The following is a 23,332-nucleotide window of genomic DNA, read 5'->3' on the forward strand; positions in this document are numbered from 1 at the left end:
GTTGAATTACTCGGCGTTCCTTTTTCAGCGATTTTGTTAATTTGCTAACTTTTGATAGATCTGTTGCAACTTAAACATCAGCTATTGAATATTATACTCTCTCTCTCTCAAACTTGCTGGGGTTCTAAAAAAAAAAATCTCCTGTCCTCCTAAGTCATCAAACTGGCTAAATTTTCTAATGCAGCCGTTTGACTCGGGGCCCTCAGTCGACTCCCAGCAACGGCAGGCAAATTAAACTAGTTCGACAGCAACTTTTCTAGACTTCTACTCTAAACAACACAAGAAAGACAAACTAAAATGGGAGCCAAACTCAATATCTACTAAGCAAAGCTTCTTGCTTGCCGATGGAAACTGGTGTTGACTAGGGGGAATAATGCGGTCCGGCCATGGCCCACAACTGCAGCCACTGTTGAAGGCGAGCAGGCCCGAATGGTCAAAATAGCTATCCTCTGAACATCTGGTTTCACATCTGCGTCAAACTTTGATGAGAGAGAAACAGCACCACCAACCCAATCGCCCTCGTTAGTTGATCCGCTGAATTACTGCGCACTTTGCACACCGTTTAGATTTGGACCTGAAGCTCAAAAGGTTGTGACGTGGCTAAGCTGGGAGACGTAGTCAAGCGGGGCGTCGATTGCATGGCCCATCCCAGCTGCTTGCTTTGCTTTCCTTGGTTACAACTTACAAATAGTTGGTGGCCTCGGCTTCGTCTCCGCCACTGGGTTCCCTGCACAGCACAGCTTGCCTTGTGTTTGACTGAGGACGCAGAGGGTAGCAGCGTAGGCGGCCTGACCCATGGAGGACGAGGTGACGGAGTTGCATTCCATCCCCCCGACGCCGCCTCCGGAATTGGCAGCGATGATTGCAGCTCATTCTCGCCCGCCGGTCTCCGCTCCTCCATCTCAGCTCCACTCTCCGTCGCTCACGCGGTCGCCCCTGCTGCCTTCGGCGACCCCGCGGTCGGCCACCCCGCGGACGGCGACGCCGCGCACGCCGAGGACGCCCAGCCGCTTCATGCGCACGCCGCTGGCCAGCCCCATGCGGAAGGCCGTGGTCAGCATGCGCGGGTACCTGGAGGAGATCGGCCACCTGACCAAGCTCGACCCCCAGGACGCGTGGCTCCCCATCACGGAGTCGAGGAACGGCAACGCCTACTACTCCGCCTTCCACACCCTCACCTCCGGTATCGGCTTCCAGGCACTCATCTTGCCGGTCGCCTTCACCTACCTCGGCTGGTATTTCCTCAAACACCTTCCCTGCTCTGCGTCAACAGCAGTAGCATACCAATAAACTCCTTTTGTTCCATATTGACGATAGGTGTTGATTTTTCTCACAAAAAACAAACGAAAAAAAAATTTAAAATGAGCTATGCAAGAAAAATAGACACAGGTTTCCTGATAATAAGCAATTGATTGACAGGGTTTACTATATACAATCAAAGTAGCTTTAGGTCTCATCATCTCAATCCATATTAGAAACTCAAACAAGCTTGAAACTTTGCTTGTCAAGTCCATGTTCTTGCATGTGTAACCTAGAAACTCAAGTATAGTGGAAACTAAAAAATATTAGAGTTTACTGTACTGCTTAATACTTGTTTAGTATTACAATTTAGAGCTAATTTCCTTTGTTCCCTGAAGATCCATTATTTTTCACTTTCTTATCAAAACTTTATGTTCCACTATGCCCCCCTCAAGTTTACTAAATTATCTATTTTAACAGGCAAAGTGAGAAACTAACTAGGCTAGGATGTGTGTTCCTGCGATTCTATTTAGCATGAACTAGATGCTGAACCAAACTTACTAAGCATGAATTTGATACTGAAATAAATTTTGATTTTGTTCCTCTGTTATAATTGAGATTTTCAAGAAATAGTTGTTCAAATACACTGGAAAGATTGAATCCTTTACAACTGTGAAAAAGAAAAGCTTGTTCAAACACAGTCTCGGCACCTTAGTTGCTGTAATCAACCTAAATTAAAGCAACATTTTCAAAAGTTAAAGGGAAGCCAAACCAGTCTATTGTTGAAACATATGAATTCCTGACCTTGTTTTAATATTTTCTTTTCAACAAAATTTGGCTTCAGGGTTCACAAATCAGAAACAAGCATAAAAAAATTCCAGGAAATGAAAGCTAACCATTAGGTTGCCACTGTGTTTTCCAGGACGTGGGGAATTTTGTGCTTGACCATGGCATATATTTGGCAGCTTTTCACCCTCTGGATGCTTGTCCAACTCCATGAATCTGTTCCTGGAACCCGCTACAGCAGATATCTGGAATTAGCAAAAGCTACCTTTGGTGAGTCTCCAAATGATTTACACTTGAAAGAAATTAGTAAACATTATTCAGAAAACATGAGTTTCTCTAAAATCAATCAAACAGCAAATGCATTATGTTTAAGTGCATCTACTACAGAGGATGGATGCACACCAATATGATTGTTTACTTCTTAATTGTTCCTCCACATACCAACCTCTCACAATCCTTAATTATCATTGCATGACCCTTTATGATTTAACTAAATGGATGCTAATGACATAAACATGCTTAAAAGTCACCATTGTTTATGGTTTCATTCATCAGGTGCAAACCTGGGTAACTGGCTAGCCCTGGGTCCAATCCTGTACCTATCAGCTGGGACTTGCACTGCCCTCATCATTGTGGGAGGAGGCAGCATGAGGCTCTTCTTCAGCATTGTCTGTGGCCCGACCTGCGACTCTAACCCGCTCACGCCCATTCAATGGTACCTAGTCTTCACCTGCCTAGCAGCCGTTCTGTCTCAGCTCCCCAACCTCAACTCCATTGCCGGAGTCTCCCTCATTGGCTCCGTCACTGCTGTCTCTTACTGCACCTTGATCTGGGTCATCTCTGTGGCCAAAGGCAGCCTCGCGGGAGTCTCCTATGGCCCAATGAAAGGAAGTGGGATCGACAGAGTGCTCGGCATCATTAATGCTCTCGGTATCATTGCTTTCGCATTCAGAGGGCACAATCTTGTGTTGGAGATTCAGGTGATTGTGTGCTTGAATCTATGATAAGTTGTTGCAATATGTGTTGGTGCTCATGGATTGATATAAAAAAGTCGTTTTTTTTTTGTTCAGGGCACGATGCCATCGAGTCTGAAGCATCCTTCACACATTCCGATGTGGAGGGGAGTGAGGGTGGCTTATGTGATCATAGCGCTCTGCTTGTACCCCATCGCAATTGGTGGTTTCTACGCTTACGGAAATATGGTAAGAAGAACATCTAATTCGCATAGGAGCAAGGATAATTTTTCATTTGTTAAATCCCGAATGGATAAATCGATCTGATTTTGTTGAACTCCATGATAAATAATAATCCAATTAAATCTCTAAAAGAGGGGAAAACTAAGTATCGCTTTTGGTGACAGATACCTGCAAGTGGGATCTTGACTGCCCTAAACGCCTTCCACGGCGCCGACACCTCCCGCGCCCTGCTGGGGCTCACCACGCTCCTGGTCATCATCAACAGCCTCAGCACCTTCCAGATCTACGCCATGCCCGTGTTCGACAGCATGGAGTCCGGCTACACCAACCGCAACAACCGCCGGTGCCCGTGGTGGCTCCGCGCCTCCTTCCGCGCGTTCTTCGCCGGCGTGAACTTCTTCGTTGCAGTGGCCTTCCCCTTTCTGGCCGACCTCGCCGGACTCATCGGGGGGCTCGCGCTGCCCGTCACATTCGCATTCCCCTGCTTCATGTGGCTGATCGTGAAGAAGCCGGAGCGATACAGCGCCATGTGGTACATCAACTGGGCGCTGGGGAGCGTGGGGATGGCTCTGAGCATGATCTTGGTGACTGGGGGGATCTGGAACTTGGTGAAGGCGGGGATCAACCTACGCTTCTTCAAGCCGCAGTGATCGTTCTGCGGAGTGGAAAGGAGCGAAAGAGAAAGAATCGCTAGTGTTATTGATGTGACGATATTACGCGGTGTGTCATTTGGACAGATATTACGATAGCTTTTCACTTTAATTTTTGAGAATAGTTTGAATCGATGGCCCAGTCAGGCCCGGACCGGCCCAGCATATCTTGTTAACGTCCTCCTCGTTAACAAACCATGTCACCTTATCCTCATCGCCCCAACAAACCATTGGAAGCAGAAGCAGCAGCAGCAGCAGCGGCGATGGAGGCTCTTCTCATAAACCCATCTCTCTCTCGCTTAAAGTCCCTCCGCCTTCCCTTTCCCCTTCCTCTTTCCTCCCTCACTCCGGCCCCCATCTCCTTCCTCCCCCTCCATCGCCCCCACCGCCTCCGCCTCTACGCCTCCCAGGACCACTCGCCCCTTTCTGTGCAGCCTCTGGACCAGCGTGACGAAGAGGACTACGGCGAGGTCAACCGGATCGTCGGCAGCCGCACCGTCCGCTTTCCCCTCTTCGAGGACGATGGCTCCGTCTCCACCCAAACCGCTGTCGAGTATCTCATCGAGTGGAAGGACGGCCACGATCCTTCCTGGGTTCCCTCCTCTGCCGTCGCCGCTGACGTGGTCGCCGAGTACGAAAACCCCTGGTGGACCGCCGCCAAGAAGGCCGACACCGCGGCCCTTTCCTCCCTCCTCTCCGACCCCGGCTCCTCGCGGGACCCTGACGCCGAGGATTCCGACGGCCGCACCGCGCTTCACTTCGTGGCGGGCCTGGGGTCGGAAGAGTGCATCCGCTTGCTCGCGGAGGCCGGGGCCGACGTGAACCGGGCGGAGCGTGCCGGCGGGGGATTGACCCCGCTCCACATCGCGGCTGGTTACGGGCAGCCTGGAGCGGTGCGGGCGCTGCTGCTGGCGGGAGCAGATCCAGAGGCGTTAGACGGGAAGGGGAGGACCCCGCTGGAGCTGGCGCGGGAGGTTCTCGCGGCGACTCCGCCTGCGGCGATCGGGCGGCGAGTGGGGCTGGAAGCGGCAGCGACGGAAGTGGAGGCGGCGGTGTACGAGTGGGCGGAGGTGGGCAGGATCATCGAAGGGCGGGGGAAGGGCAAGCGCAGAGAGTACCTAGTAGAGTGGAGAGACGGCGGCGAGAGGGAGTGGGTCCGGGCGGCATTGGTTGCGGAGGACTTGGTTGCGGACTACGAGGCGGGGCTGGAATACGGGGTAGCGGAGGCGGTGGTAGGGCGGCGGAAGGCTACGGAGGGGGAAGGGTGGGAGTACCTGGTGAAATGGATCGACATGGAGGAGGAAACATGGGAGCCGGAGGAAAACGTCAACCGGGATCTGATAGAGGAGTTCCATCGGAAGCAAGAAAAACCCGCAATAGCGGAGGTGAGCGATGAGGACGGCGGCGGCGCGAGCAAGGAGGAGAGCGCTGTGATCGGGTGAGGTAGGCAGGTGCGTGGTTGTTTTTTTTTGCGAGTTGTCTCGTTAGTCTACTTTATCGCCTGAAAATACTAATCTCCTATTCTGATTCAATCTTTCCTTAAATTTTCATAATAAGGAGGTTTTTCTGCCATCATGTATCTCTAAAATTATCACTGAAATTGAGTGTCTTACCGAACTCATGGGTCAGTTTCCGGATTTATCTACTGGGCAAACGGGGATTGAGCCTATAAGCAAATCTCTAAAATATTTGCATGTCATCCCATCTTGAAAAAACTCGATTTACTTTCAAGCATCTTTGACAATTGGACAGTAGAACAAAGCATGGATGGTGGAATCCATGCCTTAGTTATAAAGTGGGCATCCCTCATCCTTGGAACATGATGTCCTCGTAGGTTCCTATTAGTTGATCTAATATCCTTTGCGACATACTACTAAAAGATTCTGATTTTCAGTGGGAGTGATAAAGACTGGATAAAGTCTCACCATTTCTTCAGGTTGATTCCGAGGTATACACCGGTGGATCATAGTAGCTCATGCTCTAATCTATCTCTTTCTCGCACAGAATACTTCCCCTTTGTGTCAAACCTCCAAAATATGAAATCATCTCTATCTCAAGCCGAAAGAGAGATTGTTAAGATTGATTCTGCTATGTGAAGAAGGAAGGTGGATCAAATCAATTGACTATCCCATTCTTTGTCCCTAATGAAGTCATATACTTTTGAGTCCGATCGGATAGAGATATCATTTGGAGCAACACCGTTGTCCAAGGTGGGAATCCATTTGTCTGCATAAGTTCTTATGTTAAGGCCATTTCCTACCCTCCAGTATAATCGTTTCTCAATCAATTTTGGATTGCATAACTCCTTCCAAGATGTCCAATGTATACATTTATGCTCATTCTCCGTAGCTCACCAAAAGTTTAAGCGCGCTCTCTCTATATATATAATGTCACAAATAGATTTAGGTAGGTTAAAACATGCCATTGCATAAGTGGGAATAGTCTGCAGTATAGATTTAACGAGTAATTCCCTACCGCCCACTTAGAAAAATTTTGCGTTCCACGCCTGTATCAACTTGGCCATTTTGTCCGCAATGTACCAAAATTATATTTTGGCTTCATGTTGGGGCTGAACGAAAGAGCCGATTTTTCAAAATTTATGAGCTATCCCGAGCCTATTAGAACGATAAATATTTTAGAATGACAAACATGAGAAAGATAAATCTATTAAAATTTAGAACGTCTCTCTTGCATATCACGAAAATCATCTACAAGTGAATCTATACTAAACGTTTTAGCAATTTGCTTCTCAATATACACTAGCAAACAATCATTAAGAAATTCATCTTCCATCCTATTACGAAGTCTAGTCTTGACTATATTCATAGCAGAAAAAGATCGTTCTGTGGTAGCTGTAGAAACTGGAAGTGTGAGAATAAGTGTTACGACTCTAAACACAATTGGATAGATTTTTGACTTTCTAGTTTTCACCAACCATTGGTATAAATCAGAAATAGTAACTTTTGTACCAATCTGCAAATATCATCAATTCTGAATGAAATGCGCATCTCCCTTGGATCTAATGTCGAGCTAAGAATAATCAACTCCACTGTGTTGTCATTAAATTTGTTGTTCAATTCTTGCAATTGAGAATCTATCACTACATTAAAAATATCAACTCTGTAATGATGATCTATTGTAATTTCATCTTGTTGATGACGAGCCCTTCCTCTTCTTGCAATATATTGAGCATTGAAATCCGGTATAGGTATACTAAGTGTTTGACAGAAAGATTTCACATCCGCAACCAATTCATCTCATCCATCATCTCTCAATTTTTGAATGAGCAACTTAGTAGATGAAACAAGATGCATTGATTCAAAATATCTTGAGACTGAAGTTGCAAAGCTTGACAGAGCAAATTAGAAATCTCCAAAATCTTCCTCATTAGATGCAAAATAAAAACAAATTCAAAAGAAGTTAACACCTTATAAGCTACGTCAGCATCTCCCCGTTAAGCGGGTGTAGTTCCATCATCAATGATATTCAATAAAACTTCACATGTTGCACTAAACATCTTTATCAAACTAGATATAGATTTCAAATGAGAACTCCAACGAGTATCATCTGCCCTTTGTAAAGAACCAATTTGATTAAGTCCTTTCCCACTTTCAAGTTCATTAATATTAAGTAAATGAGCAATATTTGAGGCATGACTGACTCATGAGTGACTTTTAATTGATCATTATGCTTAGATGAGGCACTAACAACATTGATAATAGAGCTTAACTTGGTAAAAAAATGATGGACTGGGATAACTTCCTTCGACACAGCAATTAGTGCCAATTGCAAACGATATGCAAAACAATGAACATAGTAAGCATAAGGGCATTCACCTAAAATTAAAGCTTGCAATCCATTCCATTCACCACGCATGTTGCTTACACCATTATAACCTTGCCCTCGAATATTTTGAACATCAAGAGTATGACGAGATAGGACAGAAAAGATACATTCTTTCAATGTTGATGCTATGGTGTCTTTAACATGAACAACTCCAAAGAAACGCTCTTGTCAACAAATCTCAAGACAATTGACATTTGCTCCTTTTTAGATTCATCTCGAGCTTCATCAACCATGATACAGAATTTTGCATCACCAATTTCTTCTCGAATGACATTCTTGACTTTAGCGGCCAAGACTTGCAAAATTTGTTTTTGTGTTGTTGGTGATGTATATGATGCATTTCGTGGAGCTTTATTCAAAACTTCTTTTACTTTGTCATTGTAAAAGACTATGAAACTCAATAGTTCTAAAAAATTTCCACGATTGTTTGATATAATGGACTCATCATGACCTCTGAAAGAACATCCTTGAAATACAAGCTATCTAGTCACCGCAATTGAAGCTTTCAAACGAAGTCTATTTTCAGCAACTTCTTGAGATGTGAACTTCTCAAAACTTTGTACAATATGTATTTGTTGGTTCATGAGATCTTCACATGCTTTCTCAGCATTTCGATGAGGTGAAGTGAGATCTTTTCCAATATGTGCCAAAAATGCACAATTTTTCCCATCTTTTACCCTCTTCCATGAATGAAACCCATTAATAGTAAATGCATCTAATCCAGAAAGTCTATCTTGAGTATGGAATAGATAACATGGTAAGCAAAATGCAGCATCTACAATAGGAGAATATTCCAACCAAGATAGGAATAACTTAAACCACGATACCTGAAAACTACGAGGATGTTTTTTTCCAGACTTCAGATACGTTGAAAGCATATATTGATATGGACCAGCTTTATATTAATATGGACCAGCTTTAATATAAGCTCTTCTAACTTCATCACGCTTTTCAATGGGGTACTCCCATATATGTGGTCGCAATCCTAGATCACGCTCTAATGATTGAATATCAAATCTCTTATTGATTTCAACTCTTAAAGATTTAGCAGGACGACTTTCAAAATTCAAATGATCAATATTTGTAGTTGTATTTGATTGAGATGTTCGAATTTCATCATTCTTTCTTTTGAAGAATGCATCAATTGTTTGTGAGTTTTTCATCTACAAAAAAGATTTACCCAAGTTTGAATAATAATCTATAAACCTTTAATTTAATCAATAATTTATTAAAAACAACAAATAATATGAGAATTAATTTGCCCATATTAGAAATCCAAAAATAAAGCTAACTGGAATTGAAGAAGAGAGTGAAATGAACAAAATTAATGTCAAATCTAAACAATAAATTTCACACACAAATATTTTCTACCTATTTTCAAGACTTCAACAGATAGTCAAATAGAAACGACAAAAAACAAAAATGAAAATCAAAACCCAATTTTTATGAAAAAACAGAAAACGATATCAAAATATCAAATGAAGAAACAAATAAATAAGATCATTTACCTTAATCGTGGGTTGAGAATATGAGATAGGAAGACTCAAGACTGGAAGAGAGTACAACTTGTAATAAAGGCAGTCTGGCGCCTGGTGGAGAAGACAATGAGTTGTGCTAGGGTTTTCTTCACAGAGAAGATAATGAGTTATGATAGAGCTTTCTTCGTATTTGTTTTATAATTGTATACTATTTGTATAATATATAATATATATACTAAAAATAAAACTTGGGAGGGGCCCCGACCCTCCAAAACTCAATGTGCATTAATATATATACTAAAAACAAAAGTTAGAAGGGGGGCCAGGGCCCCCCAAAATTTAACGTGCATCCGCCCCTACCCGTGCGACAGTCTTGTAACAGACATTTCATAGGCTGATCGATTCGAACTCCTTCATAAGCATTGATTGTTTACCTTAGAGATAAGCATGATAATAGTGTCGTTCCAATCTCTGAGACTGGCCCCATCATTCAATGCCCTGAGAACTGCCTTCGTAATGTCATTCCCCACAATGTGGAAGAAATTTTGGAAGAATAAAGCAGGCATGCCATCTAGACTCAGGGCCTTCTCTAGACTCATATCGAAAATTACCTGCTTGACTTCTAATTCTGAGAACGGTGTATCAAAGTGAGACTTCATAACATTATCCACTTTTGGCTTGATACAATCCAATACTCCACCATGTCCTCTATTGAGGGCTTTGCAGAATGGAAGAGATTTCAAAAATAATCAATAACAATATTAGGCATACCATCGCGAAAGGTACAAAGATCACCATGAGTAGAGATAAGTCCTTGGATGGTGTTGCGGACACGTCAGAGCATTAGTCTGAGCATTGAAAAAAATGGGAGTTCCTATCCCTATGCTGTAACCAATTCACTTTGCTTCGTTGTTTCCAATACACCAATTTCTGAGCTTCAAGTGTTTTGGTTTCCTGTTTTAAGACCGAAATCTAATTCAAGACCGTCATCAAATTTTCTGTTAATTTTTATTGGTGTAGCTTGCACTAATGATCTAATTCAGATGTTGAAAAATAATAAGTAAGTTAAGTTAGGTATTGACGTGATCTAACCACTTGATTAAGTGTACAGGAGAACTTTAGATAGATCGACGAGCTAACTAGATATTTGGCAGAAAATTCAGCTAGGTCAACGGGCCGACCAGATAGCTGGTACGAAGTCCAGATATGTCGGTAGACTGACTGGTATCTGGCAAGAAATTTAGTTAGGTCGGTGGACCAATCGGATAACTAATGCGAAGTCCAGATAGGTTGATTGACTAACCGGATAACTGGTAAGAAGTCCAGCTAGGTCAACGGACCGACCGGATAGCTGATATGAAGTCCAGACAGGTCGACAGACTGACCGGATGTCTAGCAAACTGATAAGTTGAGGTAAGTCATTAGAGGAGAGTGACCAACTGAGGACACGTCCAGGTTGAAGGGACAGTAGACATCAATCTGGTTTAGGTCCATTTGGAATCCCTAAGCGGAGAGTTTGACTAGTTCTTGGTCCTAGGAGAATATGAACTAATTACTAGCCTTTATTATTAATTATTGTTTGTCCTAATACTTGTGTTACAGGTTATTTGAACTAACGTTGTTTTATAGGAAAAAGGAGAAAAATTACCTTCGGATGAACAGTGCCGAAGCACCCTCAAGCAATGAAGGCACTTTCGTACTGTTCATAGAAGGCGTCTTCCATGGCTATGGTTGGAAAGTTGATTGGGATATCGAAGAAGCTCCCAAGATTGGGGCCGCGGGTGTGTTTCAGGGTTCACATAGAAACCTATGAATCTCCATCTCTTATCATCTTCTCTTATAACGCAATCATTGTGTCATTTAGAATAGGACAGTATAGAGACATCTAGTTGCTCATTCCATATGAGTAACAAACCTCCACTTTTGCCACAACAATCTATATAAAATTCACCGTTATAGCCCAGAGAGTATTTCCACCTTTCACAGAATCTACCTAGAACTTTTGTCTCACTCACAAAAAGGAGTGATGGGCTCTTATCAGTGATTAACCGTTGAAACTCACGAAAATGCCCGGGGTTCCCAAACCCCCTGACATTCCATATTATGCAACTCATAATTCTTGGTGGTGTTGCATAGCAACCACCGCAAACATTTCATGATCCGTGTTATCATCTATTGCCAACATGAGTCTTTCTTTGAGTAACTTGGGTTTCCTACAGAAGCTCTTTCTGGCCTCCTCTTAGCCCAATCAATATTGTTATTAGCGCTCATAACCATATCCTTTACATTTTAGCCCATAGACTTCTCTTGGCTTACTTACTCGTGTTATTTTGATCAATGAGAGTCGGTTGTGTGATAGCCACCACCACCTCTTTCCCCTTGACACTCTTTGATCCCCCTGTTGGTTTCACTACTTCGGTATCAGATAACATAACATCCTTGCAAGAGGCATCCCCCACTTTCGAATTCGGATTTGGCCCAGCCATTATCTATTTCACCATGGTAGCATTATTTTGGAAACTTTGCTCCACTAAATAATTTTCATGGCAATTCTCCTGGTCCGCTTCACTATCACCATTCTCATTGTTGTCGTTTCGACCTTGTTGTTATTGGGTAGGATTATTGTTGGATGAGTTGCATCTCCGAGCCCCATTCACGTGAGCAGCAACCCTCATCCATATGCCATAAGCATGGTTAACCTTATTTGCAAGATCATCTTCGCATTCCTTGAATACATGACCACAAGAGTAACAAAAATCAGGAAGTTTCTGATAGACAAGAATAACAATTACACCCCCACCATTATCCATTCCAATATGTAAGAACTTTAAAGGAGTATTCACATCAATTGCAATTCATAAACGAGTAAATCAACCCCTAAATTTATCGTTGTCACCAGGATTCACTTCCACCAACCTCCTATTTTATTTCCGATGCCCTCCAGAATTATTTCATTCATAAATACAAGTGGTAGATTGTGGCACTGAATCCACATCTCCGTCTCCCCAAACTTCATCTCTCATTCTACAACCCCAAAGGCTTTTTGATAATTATCGGACTTCAAACAAGTTCCAGGGATTATCATGCAATACCCGCTTCATATATATCAACATAAGATTTGAAATCCAAAATAAAAATGTTATCACCTACTATAACATCTATGTGACTCTTGACTTGGAGAATATGTGGTATCTGGTTATATGCAGTGTCTCTATTGACTATTTTAAATGAGAGAATCTTTGCCACCAAACATGCAGCTATATACTTCTCATCAATTCGTATAGTTTCCGTCAGTCTCCCTTCGTTGGTGCAAGTGCTCAAAATCCATCTACTAAGCATGTTAATTCATCAGAATCCATCAGAAGCAAAGCCAACACCCAAATCAAAAGAAATGATTGAACGAAAAAAATCCTCCGGATCATAGGGAAATCAACCCTCACTATAAACCCTAAGAAAGAAATAGTACAAAATATGATATCATAAGAGTTATAAATTTCATCAAAACCAAATTTACAATCATATCACATAGTGCATAATCACTTAACAGGTAGTATACTTTTTAAAACGGAAATATAAACTATATATGGTTTTAAAGTTATTTTTATAAATAAAAAATCAAATGTTATATTGGTCAAAAACAAACTAAATTAAATCAAATTAATAAAAAATCAATTAAATTAGATTTAATTACTTTTTACGACTAAAGTCTTAAAAAAAAATATGTGTCCCGAGATACTCTAGTGATTAAAGGATAACAATTTTATTATAATGAGATGATAGATTAATTCTCGATGGACATGCATGTCCTTGGGAAAAAAAATCTCTCATATTTTTAAGTCATTTGATAATGAACTATAAACAACATTCGTTCCAGGTATAAGTTATAATGACCTATGCCCCAATAAAATTGGAGTCCCGAATTATATATATTTTTAATATTTTTTAAAAATATATTCAGTCTTAATTTTAAAAATATCAAATTAAAATTTTAAATTATTCTAATTTAATTTATTATTAATGTTTTAATCCTATATCTTATGTTTTAAATCTAATCAATAAATGCTTTTCTGCATTTAATCTCTAAAAACATGCACTCTCACTGTTGATCTCGGAACCTTTTCTTCTCTCATCATTATTATCGCGTCGTTTTTCTCATGATCCCATATTTTTCTCCTCTCTCATCATCGATGACATTCTTAAAGAATATTATTTTTTTTCTCTGACCTATCATCTTCTCTCGCTTATTTTTTTTCTTAAAAATAGAAGAATTTATTGGATGCACTTTATAGATTTGTTATTCAAATTAAAAATTAAAACTCTAAAAAATCAATTAAAATTAATTAAATTTTCATAATACTAAAAATATAATAATCAAGAATTAAACTGACACAATCTTATAAAAGAATTATTTTTTTTCTAATGCATGTATAACTTAAAATATTTTATCAATTAATTTTTCTATGACAATATTTGTTAATATAATTTCATAATGTTTTTAAAATTAAGATTAATAAATTAATATCTCAGAAAAAAATAAATAATTCATCAATTTTATCCATGGGGAAAACTTGTTATGAATATAAAATTTGTATTAATAATTTTACATTACAAAAAATAAAAATTAAAGTTTATATAAAATATTTTTAAAAAACAATATTCTTTTTTTAAAAAAATATTAAAATTCTTGTTGTTTTTTCCTTAGCGCCTCGGTAACGAATCACGATGGCCCTGGCCCTAGCCTAGCCCTAGCTATAAGTTAATCCCTCCTCCACATAACCGGTGAATACGTCATTAATTTTTTTTCCTGTCCCGTCAGTCAGGGAACACCATTTTTTTGGCACTTCGTTTGGTATTTCAGCTTGGTAATGACGCAATACGACGTCATTCTCTCGAACGTTTGCGAAAAGGCAGGAGGCTGCTGATGTTCGCTGCCTTGGTCCGCACGGCGAGTCTTCGGATTCCACAACCGGCGCCTGCTCATTCTTAACTCTGTGGTTAGATTAGATAAGTTAAGGTTGATTAACGGAATGGGAAAAGGCACGGGAAAAAAATAAATTATTTATATTTATTTTAATGGAAAGGAGGAAAGGTTTATTAATGTAATATATGTTTTTGTGTTTGAAAAGAAGGTGAGTGTATAAATATATAAAATTATCTTTTTATTAAAGATTTAAACGTTTTAAAACATAATGTATCTTGTATATATTTTTGGTTAAAGCTTACGAGTTCAAATAATTATAACTCATTTATTAAAGTCAGCATTGACATCAAAGTCAACGTTAGTGTTGACATCGAAGTCAATATCGATGTCGAAGTTAGTGTAGGCATTGATGAAGTGCGAGCGTTGGGCGGTGTGAGTATTTTTCGTGACGACAAAAAATATATTTAAAATAATAATTTTTAAAATTAATATAATAAAATAGAGATAAAATTGAAATATAAATATTTTTAGTTCCCTTATGATTTGTTTGGGAGGAGGTGAAAGAAGAAGGAGGAAGGGAAAATAAAGAGAAGGGCCAAAAGGAGACTTTAAATCTTGTTTAGGAAGGAGTGAGAGAAGAGAAGGAAAGATAAGAAAGTGTAAATTTTAACATTCCTTACCTATAAAAAGGAAGATTTTGTTACACTCCGGATTGGGGTGTAAGGAAAGAGAAGAAAAAATAAAAGAATTTTTTATTCAATTTCATCTATATTCTTAATAGTTCAAAAAAAATTTTAATTTCTAATATTGTTATGCTATCGAAGCCTAATTCCTTCACCTTTTCACAGTTCGTTTGTTGTTGAATCATTGAAGGAGAGGATCTAACACATCTTTTACTGAATTGATAGAAAAAACTAATTTTATCATCAAAATTTTAGGTAGTCTATAATTTTTAAATTTTAACATCAAAATTTAATAACTTTTAAAAGAATAAGAATTCACGTTAGCTTTCAATTTTTTTATTAGATTTTTTTAAAAAAAATTATGATTTTTATTATTTCTCATTTAATTATTTTGTTATTGATAATTCATTATTTTCATAATTATGTTATTTATAGTACAAAATAATCATTTTTTTGTTTAAATAATTAATTTAAATGACAGTATAAAAGAATTAATTTTGTTATTAAAAATATCTAATTTATATTTATAAAACCAATATTAATATTATAAAAAATATCTAATTTAAAAATATAAGGATATTTTTATAACTTTATCTCTTAACCTTCATCTCCTCTTCTTTCCTCACATTAAGTTAAATACTTTACTTTCCTCTCTATTCCTCCTTTTCCTTTCTATTAATGAAACTTTCCTTACCCCGCCCCAATAGAGTATTACCTTCCTAGAATTGTTTTCGTTTCATTGATAAGGAAGGTTAAAAATTACCCTTCTCTATCTTTCCTTTCCGTAACTCACTTCCTTCCAAACCCAAACGGAATTTTAAGGTGGGTTCTTTACTAGGAATCAGAATGAAAATAGTAATCATAGTATTGCAGAATAGGAATGGGTATAAACATAGATATCGATTTTAAAAATAATGTTTGGTTAATTTAATATTTTTTATCAGAATAAATTAAAATTTTTTTTTGACCCTTAAAAAAAATAAGTTAAAAAATTAGATGTGAGAGAAAGTTGAATGTGAGAGAGAACTATTATGAAAGAAAAAGTGTGATAAGAGAAAAAATGTGATGGAAAAGAATGAAGAGAGGGAAAGTGCGATGGGAGAGAGCATGGTGGCAAAAGACGAATATACTCGCCCCCAACACCCCCGCTAACCCGTCCTTGGACCAACACGAAGGAGGTAAATCACAGGCGACTACTAGCCTTTAAAATAGTGACTAACAAATAAGGGAGACATTTATCTCGGCTTGTGATGGGAGAGAGCATGATGAGAAAGGATGAGGAGAGAGAAAAATATGATGAGAGCGAAATTATGATGGGAGAAAATGAAGAGAGATAAAATATGATAAGAAAAAATGAGAGAATATGTGATGGGAGAAATTGAGGAGAGAAAAAGTATGCTGAGATAGAAAATAGGGAGAGAGTGTGTGATATAAGATATTAAGGAGAGAGAAAGTATGTTGAGAGAGAAAACATGATGAGAGAGAAGGTGTGATGAGAAAAAATATAGAAAAGAGTGTGATGGAAGAGAAAGCACGATGAGAGAGTAAATATGATGTGAGAGAAAGTATGACGAGAGAGTATGAAGAAGAGAGAGAAAGTATAATGAGAGAAAATAAGGAAAGATGATGTATGATGGAAGAGATTCAACAGAAAGATAATAAGATGAGAGAGAAAGTGTAATGATAGGATGAGGAGAGAGAAAGTATGATAATAGAAAATACGGATAGAGAAAATATGATGAGAAAGAAAACGAGAAAGAAAGTAATATGAAAGAAAAATTAAACAAATATATTAAGGATATTTTTCTCTAAAACTTAATTCTTATTCCTATTTCTATCAAAATTAATATTTAAATTTTATTCTAAAATTTTAATTTCATTTTCATCAGCCAAATAAAAAAGTGAATTCATTCTATCCTTCCCAAATTTTGAAATCAAATGCCATTTAAGTATCCTCCCCTCCCCTTCCCTCACCATTTAACCCTCTGTTTGGATGGAGTGAGTGAAGGTTCATTAACGGAAGGGGAAGGGAGGGGAAGGAAGGGGAAGTGAGGGTAAGTAAAGTATTTAAATTCTCCTTATTTGGGAGGGAGAGAAGGTTCATTAACGTAACATGTATTACTTTGTTTGGGAGGAAAAAAGGGGAATGAAGGTTAAATAGATAAAGTTACAAAAATACCCTTACTTTTTAAATTAGAAAATTTTTATAATATTAATATTTATTTTATAAATATAAATTAGATATTTTTAATAATAAAATTAATTTTTTATATTATCATTTAAATTAGTTATTTTTTTAATAAAAATTAATTTTTTATACTATTCATAATAAAACAATGAATTATCGGAAATCAAGTAATTAAATGAGAAATAATGAAAATAATGATTTTAGAAACCTTAAATAAAAAAATTTGAAAGATAAGACTGATAACAAAAATTTCTATTCTTTAAAAACTTATTAAATTTTGATGGAAAAATTTAAAAATAATAGATATCCTCTTAAATTTTGACGACAAAAATGATTTCTCCCTTCAATTCAGTCTCCTCTAATAATCTGGCAGCAAGCCAGCTATGAAGAAGGTAAAGAAATTGAACTCGGTGACATAGCAAAATTAGAAATTGGAATATTTTTTAAACTATTAAGAACAAGGATAAAATTGGAATAATTTTTTTTTTTTGATTTCTCTTTCCCTTCCTTACACCACAATTTGGAGTGTAAGAAAATCTCTCTTTCTATGATTAACGAAGATTAAAGAACAAGGTTCAAAATTTCCCTTCCCCATATTTCCCCTTCCTTCACCTCCTTCCAAACAGACTATAAGTATCCTTCCCTCCCCTTCCCTCACCACAGTTTGTAAGTCTATCTTTAACTAAATCAGCAGGCCGGCGAAAGCAAAACCTAAACAGCCATGTCTTCTACTTGCTTCTCTCGCTCGTCGCTCCTTCTCCACATATTTCCGATCCCAGGGAGGTAAAATCGGATCATGCGATCCATTAACAAACAGCAATCCCTTTGGGGCATTTCATCGAAAATCTGTTTTGGTTGCAGGAATGCGCCGCCCGCGGCTTTTCATTCTTTCTCCCCTCTCCGTTCTGTCCGTCGATGTGGGACGAGCTTCGCCTTGAATCCTCGCGGAAATAGATTGAGGTGATATATGAAACGATCGATCTTGGTTAGATTTTTTTTTCCTTCTGCGCGTCCATTGGCTTAAGGTGTCATGTTAAATAATGAATTCGCAGTTGCATTAGGTCGATGTCATCCGAAGCGAGCGACGCAGAAGCTGGGACGGTCAGGTCTGTGCCAGTTACCGTCGCCCACGAGCTCCTCAAGTCTGGGCATCGGTACCTCGACGTCAGGTTGTTTGTTTTTTCCTAGTTAATTAACCCTAGCAAACATCCGTTATGACTAGTAAGTCACTAATCCTGCATCAGTTGGATGACTAAGATGACTCCTGCGTTTATTTCTTTGGCAATTTGATCGATTTATAGAACGGTGGAGGAGTTCAATGGAGGACATCCGGTACAAGCCATGAACATTCCTTACATGTTCAAGACTAACTCAGGTAGTCTATAATCAAGCTCGATGCATGCTATTTTGTTTCCGGGTTCCACTTTTTCTTCTTTTTTATATTTGAACATCTCATGTAAAAAAACTATTTTCCAACTACATTTTCAGTAACTAGTTCTTTGTATGGTGAACTATCTTATCCTTTTTAGTTATTTTTGTATTTAACCAGTGAGATAAAATATTTAACATTTTACATGGATTATTTAGTCAGGCAGTATTATGAGTTGCACTAATTTAAGCAACCAACCACTTTGGAGTAGTTTATCATTTAAATTTGACAAGAAAATACATCACAGAATAAGCTTGCAAAGTCATTTGCACTGCGAGCAGTCAAATCAATTTTTTTTATTAATATATCTAAAATTTAAAATAAATAATTTATTTTATTAAATTTAGATAATTATTTTTCACTATACACTATATCAATTATTCTAAAATTTATATTATTTTAAATTTTTTATTATTTTTTTCTCTTTTTTCTATTTTTTTATTATTATATTTACGAAATGAGTAGAAGGAGAGAGATTGAAAAGAATGAATGGAAGGAGAGAGATTAAAAAATATATTATTTTACTTTTAGGATAAAAGTTTTGTTTCTTAAATTTTAAAAATCACTATTGATTTAATTTAAATTTAGAGAATAGATAAGTTAACTAATAAAAAAAAAATTTAGTTGCCTTATTTAAAATTTAAAATAAGATATTTAGATCGGTAGTTGATATGGATCTTCTCACTTTAAAATATGGTATAAGCTTGTCCTTTAAAGTGGTTGGGATTATCTAGAATATCAATGCCTCTGAGGTCCCATGTAATGCTTTTGAAAGAGCGGATGTGCTTTGAGATGTTTGTGCTTTCATCATGTGTCAATATTTATGAAGTTTCCTTTAGTATTTGCTCCTTTTTGAATTTCCAGTGTAATTGGGATTTTCACCTTAGGTAGTTTCTTTCTTATCTTCTTCCCTCAAGTGTATTCTCAATCTATTCTCCTATCCTTGGTTCTCAGGACTTTGGAATCCTCCTTCTCAGCACTCCTATCTCGACTTTGCTTGCCCATCACACAGATCTTATTCCTAAGCTGCCTAGTTGAATGTAGTGCACTTATCACCCTTGAATCAGACCTTTGGCATCTCCTTTCTATCCACCACAAATTAAGGGAATAACTTGATCATCATCATTTGCAGCAGTAAAAAATTTATTGCTTCCCATGTTTCTCTATCCGCCATAATGGACCTTGAAACTACCTCTAGTCTTGTAAGCTAGAGCTGAACAACCACTTCATCAGCATGAGTTGGTCTCCAATAAAGCATGATTTGTCTCTCCTCCTGACATTTAGCCTCATTCCCAACATATTTCAGACTCTTGGTGTAAATCTGTTACAATCTTTATGATTGTTTCAGAAGCTCGGTTGCACGATTCTGAGTTAAGACCACGATCTCAACCGAGCATTGGTTGTCGGGACGATCTAAATTGATAGCCGAGAGCTATCATATTCTACCAATCGAAAATTGAAAGGCAACAAGAGAGAATACTTGCTAACAGAACTAATGAGCGGATGCAAGAAGAACTAAAGAGGGGATTTAAACACAGTGTTCACCCACTCAGCATAACTAATGAGCATTAACTCTCTTCTTCCTTTCTGTGTAGTTATTCTGCTCCTACATAAGAGAGAAATATTGTGGTGCACGTAAAGGCCCTACTTGCAAAACAAGTAAAGACTGTAAAGTCTTTACTTGATCATCAAGCTGTCTAGGTGGCAGGCTTTCAGAGGCTAGAGCCTTCACTTGCTCAACAAGCCTACTATTTCTTAATAAAATACAAGTAATATAAAAATTATACGAAGATGGAGATCATTCACACCAATTTTTTTTATAACTATATCTAAATTTTAACATAAATAATTTATTTTATTAAATTTAAATAATTATTTTTTACTATACACTACATTAACTATCCTAAAATTTTCATTATCTTTTATTTTTTATTATTTTATTCTTTTTCTTCTATTTTTTATTATTATATTTAGAGAATGAGTAGAAGTAAAGAGTTTGAAAAGAAATATTATTATATATTTAGAGTAGAGATTTGATTCCCTAAATTTAGAGAATTATTATTCATCAAATCTAAATTTAGGGAATAGATATGGTAGCTGATGTAAAAATTTTTTTGCTACTCTATCTAAAATTTAGGGTAACATTTTTAGATAGGGTAATTGATATGGATGCTCTAATGTCATAAAGTCTTTCGACGCAGTAGAAGTAGAGCTTGCACACACAACAATAGTATAGATGATGAACAGATAGAAGATCAGAGGAATGCACAAAAGTTATTCTGACTCGGAGCTCTAGATGTACTTATATAAGCAGCATTCAGTCGATCGAAAAAGCCATCCAGTAGACTAATCCTTTCAGTCGACCGATCTCCCTATCAGTCAACTGATCACACTACCTTCCTTCTTTGCCAAGATCCAATCTTCGTGTCATTAATGCATTTATTGTTCGGTCAACTGAAAGATCTGATCGATCGACCGATAACTGAAAATTCCTTCTTCGCTGAGATCTGATCTTCTACGTCATCAATGTCATTTAATGTTCGGTCCACTGATCACCTTGATCAATCAACCAATCCCTGTATTTTCCAACTTTCCCGAGATCAAATCTGCCACTGTGTTTACCAAATTAGGTTTGGTCGACAGATCCCTGGATTCGGTCGACCGATACACCTGATTCCAAATGTGATTTGCGTGACCTGAACTCAGTGTCATGTTAGCTTGGTTTGATCAACTGAACCTTTTGTTCGATCGACCGATCCCTTCAGCTTCTACAAAACAGAGTTAGTTTGATATAACAATAATAGTCCAGTTAGCACAATATCAAATAATGCATGAGCAAGAAAAGACAATAAGACGTTTTAATCGTAACTTGGAAACCTCCTGATTTCTTCAGTTGGATCAGTAATATAGAGTTTGTCTCTTCCCGGATACGATTTTCCTGTCGCTCCACTCCAGTTGCTTACCTCAACTCATCTGCCAAACATCGAATCCTCCAGACCTGTTTGGATTTAGCTCCTCAACATCGGACTTGACTCGATATCAGGTCCTTTAGACCTACCGAATCCACCTGCTAGATGTCAGATCTACTTGACTCATCTAGACTTCCTGTCTGATTCCACGATCTGCTGAGACTTTTCTTATCTAATATCGGATCTAGCTGACCTATTAGGGCTTTCCGAGTTAAGCATCCTGTATATTGGATCATCAAATAACAATAAAATTTAATTTTGAACCTTTTAACAATATTAAAACATATGCTCGATTATGGTGCACCAAATTAAGCTAGGTTGGATTGGAGAATAATGGGCATATCAGAGGTAGCCTGCAGTGGGTATGGGTGACAAGTTGCCACTTGGATTGCCCTGAATTCCTAAAATTATTTCATACGTCGCATATCAGAACCCCCTCAACAAAGCATCCATTTCCCATTTATAGATCAGATCTATGGTGGAATTCTAGTCAGGGTGCTCAAGTAGATCTAGTCTGACCATTCCTTGGACCTTCAATATTGACAGAGACGTGCCACTTCCCAATTTGCTACAACAGCATACAGATTCAACTTTGTTCATATTGTTAGTTTCCCATGATGAGCATGTATATCAAAATCCTAGTGGCCAAGAATTGTATAATTGTAGTCATTTCAGCATTCACCATTTAACTAACAAGAGACATATTTGATACAGGAATGTCAAAGAACCCAAAATTTTTGGAGGAAGTGTCATCAACTTTCAACAAGGACGAAGAGATAATTATAGTTCGTTATCAAACCTCATTCTTTAGTGTATTCAAGTCTTGAATTGAGTTTCAAATAATGATGCCTCTTTAAGTCTCAAACAATGTTTTCTTTCTCGTCTTCTCTAACAGGGTTGTTTACTTGGGAAAAGGTCATTAATGGCTGCATACGAGCTTTCAAAAGTTGTAAGTAGTTCTCAAATGTGATTCCAATTTTGCAGAATGAATTGTCAGTTCTTTTGCCTATTGTACAATTAACACCATATGGGTGGGCTCATTTTTGCACTATCATTAGTATAACTGTTAAAATTTGGTAAGGGATTCATTATTGTTTAACATCTCAAATCAACCATAAATTAAGGATGAATGCACCTGATGGGAAACTAAACAAGGACACAAAATATTGTCTTAATAGGCGAGTCACAATTTGATTGATGCTCTAATACACATTCCAAGATTCTGTTTGATGTATACTTCTTTTAAGAGCTCACGCTATTGTGAAATAATTTTATTTTGTAATTTTATTATTTCACATCAACCAATCTACCAATAATTGCAAAATGTTTAGTAGAATTTTAACCACGACTACAACATCGTTTTCCCAGACTAGTAAGAAAGGATTTCTTTTTCAGGGTTTCGCCTGTGTCACGGATGTTGCTGGTGGTTATACAGCTTGGCTGCAGAACGGACTTCCAACAGAGAACTAAGCGCATGGGAGTAATCTGCACCCTGTAAATTTACATGTTGCAGTGGGTACTACATACATGCAATGTGCTCACATCGCCTAACATGTTTTGGGTATTTTTCATCATGTATATTTGCAAGGTGCAATGTCCCTGTTATCCAGTGATTTCAAACGTTGTTGCAGAGGCTCAGCTCTGACTTAACTTAAAACCAGATGCTATATTCAAAAATTTATGAAGCAAATAATTTTGTAGTACCGTTAATGTTTGTGTCTTCAATATTATGTCCTTCCATGGCTTTGAAATTATACAAATTCCTCATGAAAAGCTTTTTAACTCTTCAACAGGAGAATAAACATTCTTTATATCACCTTTGGATCAATGTGAACCAGAAGCTTGTTCTTGTGAAGGTCGTCCCGATGATCTAGTGGCTAATACATAAAATGCTATTAACTTAAAATTTAGGATTTGAATGATGACATAACCGAGGTAAGTATGTTC

At 37.9% G+C, this 23,332-nt stretch overlaps 3 protein-coding genes across 3 annotated transcripts; all 3 read left to right on the forward strand.

Annotated features, from left to right (window-relative positions):
• Positions 1 to 699: 699 nt before the first annotated feature.
• Positions 700 to 3,983, forward strand: LOC122014460 (lysine histidine transporter-like 8). The gene is made up of 5 exons (XM_042570690.1): positions 700 to 1,235; positions 2,162 to 2,295; positions 2,581 to 3,005; positions 3,096 to 3,227; positions 3,386 to 3,983. Exons 1-5 carry the CDS (start codon positions 796 to 798, stop codon positions 3,869 to 3,871), a joined length of 1,617 nt encoding a protein of 538 aa, XP_042426624.1. The 5' UTR covers positions 700 to 795; the 3' UTR covers positions 3,872 to 3,983.
• Positions 3,984 to 4,068: 85 nt separating this feature from the next.
• On the forward strand, positions 4,069 to 5,499 carry LOC122014461 (probable signal recognition particle 43 kDa protein, chloroplastic). The gene has a single exon (XM_042570691.1). The coding sequence runs from the start codon at positions 4,069 to 4,071 to the stop codon at positions 5,311 to 5,313; it is 1,245 nt and encodes a 414-aa protein (XP_042426625.1). The 3' UTR covers positions 5,314 to 5,499.
• A 12,147-nt stretch (positions 5,500 to 17,646) lies between these two features.
• On the forward strand, positions 17,647 to 22,870 carry LOC122016701 (thiosulfate sulfurtransferase 16, chloroplastic-like). The gene is made up of 7 exons (XM_042574086.1): positions 17,647 to 17,770; positions 17,849 to 17,947; positions 18,040 to 18,156; positions 18,289 to 18,362; positions 22,100 to 22,170; positions 22,281 to 22,334; positions 22,781 to 22,870. Exons 1-7 carry the CDS (start codon positions 17,709 to 17,711, stop codon positions 22,853 to 22,855), a joined length of 552 nt encoding a protein of 183 aa, XP_042430020.1. The 5' UTR covers positions 17,647 to 17,708; the 3' UTR covers positions 22,856 to 22,870.
• The last annotated feature ends 462 nt before the right edge of the window (positions 22,871 to 23,332 follow it).

This window comes from Zingiber officinale, chromosome 8B (assembly GCF_018446385.1).
Source record: "Zingiber officinale cultivar Zhangliang chromosome 8B, Zo_v1.1, whole genome shotgun sequence".
NCBI lineage: Eukaryota > Viridiplantae > Streptophyta > Magnoliopsida > Zingiberales > Zingiberaceae > Zingiber > Zingiber officinale.

Coding starts and splice junctions, on each gene's coding strand:
- LOC122016701 (XM_042574086.1), top strand. CDS start 17,709: ATGTCTTCTACTTGCTTCTCTCGCTCGTCGCTCCTTCTCCACATATTT. Junction 17,771..17,848: donor ATATTTCCGATCCCAGGGAG/GTAAAATCGGAT, acceptor TTTTGGTTGCAG/GAATGCGCCGCCCGCGGCTT. Junction 22,171..22,280: donor AGGACGAAGAGATAATTATA/GTTCGTTATCAA, acceptor CTTCTCTAACAG/GGTTGTTTACTTGGGAAAAG.
- LOC122014461 (XM_042570691.1), top strand. CDS start 4,069: ATGTCACCTTATCCTCATCGCCCCAACAAACCATTGGAAGCAGAAGCA.
- LOC122014460 (XM_042570690.1), top strand. CDS start 796: ATGGAGGACGAGGTGACGGAGTTGCATTCCATCCCCCCGACGCCGCCT. Junction 1,236..2,161: donor GCCTTCACCTACCTCGGCTG/GTATTTCCTCAA, acceptor TGTGTTTTCCAG/GACGTGGGGAATTTTGTGCT. Junction 3,006..3,095: donor ATCTTGTGTTGGAGATTCAG/GTGATTGTGTGC, acceptor TTTTTTGTTCAG/GGCACGATGCCATCGAGTCT.